Here is a 1,636-nt window from a genome sequence, read left to right on the forward strand (position 1 = left end):
AAACGTCACGCCCAATAAAGTTCCGGTACACAGGTCACACAACTACCGTCATGGAGGCGCCCACGTTTACAAGAATTCTGGCAGCTTTCGTTATTTTATGTCTGCTTGAAATAACAACTCTGACAGGAGGAGATATCATAGACGAAAATGAAGTAGTCGAAGAAGCCGATGAATTTGATGTATATCCTGGAGGCGAGGTGCACACGTTTGAACAAGAAAAAGAAGGCGTAAGGTGCAAATTCACATACTCTGCTCAGGGAGGAACAAACGAAAAATGGCTGTTCGTGATATCACACACACCGGACAAGAAAAGGTTTCACTGCACCGTAGAACGACCAGATGGTAATTCCTACTTGTTCTTTATGACGTTTTCGCTCAGTGTCGAAGGTGCGACGTTGGAGGAGGCAAATGTCGCTGGCAAGAACTTTGAAGCTCTCGGTAAAGAACAGTACATCATTAATGGCAACGAAGTGAAACACAGCAGTACATTCCAGAGTGGTCTCAGTTCAGTGCTTATCACAGCCAAAGGAGTGATATCAGAGGAACTTTGAATGTCATGCTGAAGAGAGTGGGACAATATGGCCATGTTTGATGAAAATAGCAATAAGAACAGCAATTTAACCTTGTGTTAGGAAAAATTTAACGTTTTATTCACGTTAAAACGTCACTACAATCATCATACACAAGATGGAAAGCACGTGGCTGGCAAAATTTTCTGTATATTAATATATTTTTTATATATCACTACTCCAACAACTCACCTTTCATATAAATAACATTGTGATGGGGTTTCTGTGGTTTAGAAGTAATTTTCTTGCTGTTTTGATGTATTTTAAATAAACGTGTGATCTTTTTGCCTCAGTGTCTCATGCATTATATGCAAAGATTCTAAGTGTTGCACACTGGCACAGTTTTGCGAAACAACATTGTTCAAACTTCGAAAATAGTAGGCTAGCTAATAAATTTATTGTTTTGGTGATGTGAGCAATGTACATCTCAAGTTCATGGTATACAGCTTGTTTTGGTGTTGAGTGAGTTTTCAATTTCATTATAACATAACTGGGCAATAAAAGCACAAAATACTGCAAGTTTGTTTCATCTATGTATAGTGTCAAATTGCAAATCTACAGATGCATACTTAATTGCTTTCTAATATTACAGACATGAGAACCTGTGGATCTGTGCAATTCAGTGGTCTTGGTTTTCAATTTTATCATTATTGAAGCAATGCAAATCTTTTGTGAAGAAATTGGCAGGATATTATATTTAGTATAGTATGCCAGGTTCAAAATCAATGCGAGTTTAAAACGTTCTGAGTGTACTGTCAATCAAACTGTCACAAGGCCAATCACATTGAAAATAATTTCAGTTTAATTTGATGCATTTTTTAATGTCAGCAGTACAATAAAGTACTCATTTTATGTTAATTTGTTAAAAGTCACCAAATCTTTAAAACCATACGGTTTCATGGAGCAAAGCTACAAGAAACTAGGATTTTAAAGATAAGATTATACAAGACCAGACCATTACTCCACTTGTATTACACAGTGACCAGGGCTGTGATGCAAACTATGAAGGGTTGGCAATGTCTCAACTTCCTATACTCACACCTGATTAAACAGAAGTAATAGAAATG

At 36.9% G+C, this 1,636-nt stretch overlaps 1 protein-coding gene across 1 annotated transcript; it reads left to right on the forward strand.

Annotated features, from left to right (window-relative positions):
* The first annotated feature begins 18 nt into the window (after positions 1–18).
* Positions 19–1,102, forward strand: LOC106805489 (myeloid-derived growth factor-like). Its single transcript, XM_014807098.1, has one exon. It carries the CDS (start codon positions 51–53, stop codon positions 549–551), a length of 501 nt encoding a protein of 166 aa, XP_014662584.1. The 5' UTR covers positions 19–50; the 3' UTR covers positions 552–1,102.
* The last annotated feature ends 534 nt before the right edge of the window (positions 1,103–1,636 follow it).

Source organism: Priapulus caudatus, unplaced genomic scaffold, assembly GCF_000485595.1.
Source record: "Priapulus caudatus unplaced genomic scaffold, Priapulus_caudatus-5.0.1 Scaffold115, whole genome shotgun sequence".
Taxonomy (NCBI): domain Eukaryota; kingdom Metazoa; phylum Priapulida; class Priapulimorpha; order Priapulimorphida; family Priapulidae; genus Priapulus; species Priapulus caudatus.

Coding starts and splice junctions, on each gene's coding strand:
- LOC106805489 (XM_014807098.1), top strand. CDS start 51: ATGGAGGCGCCCACGTTTACAAGAATTCTGGCAGCTTTCGTTATTTTA.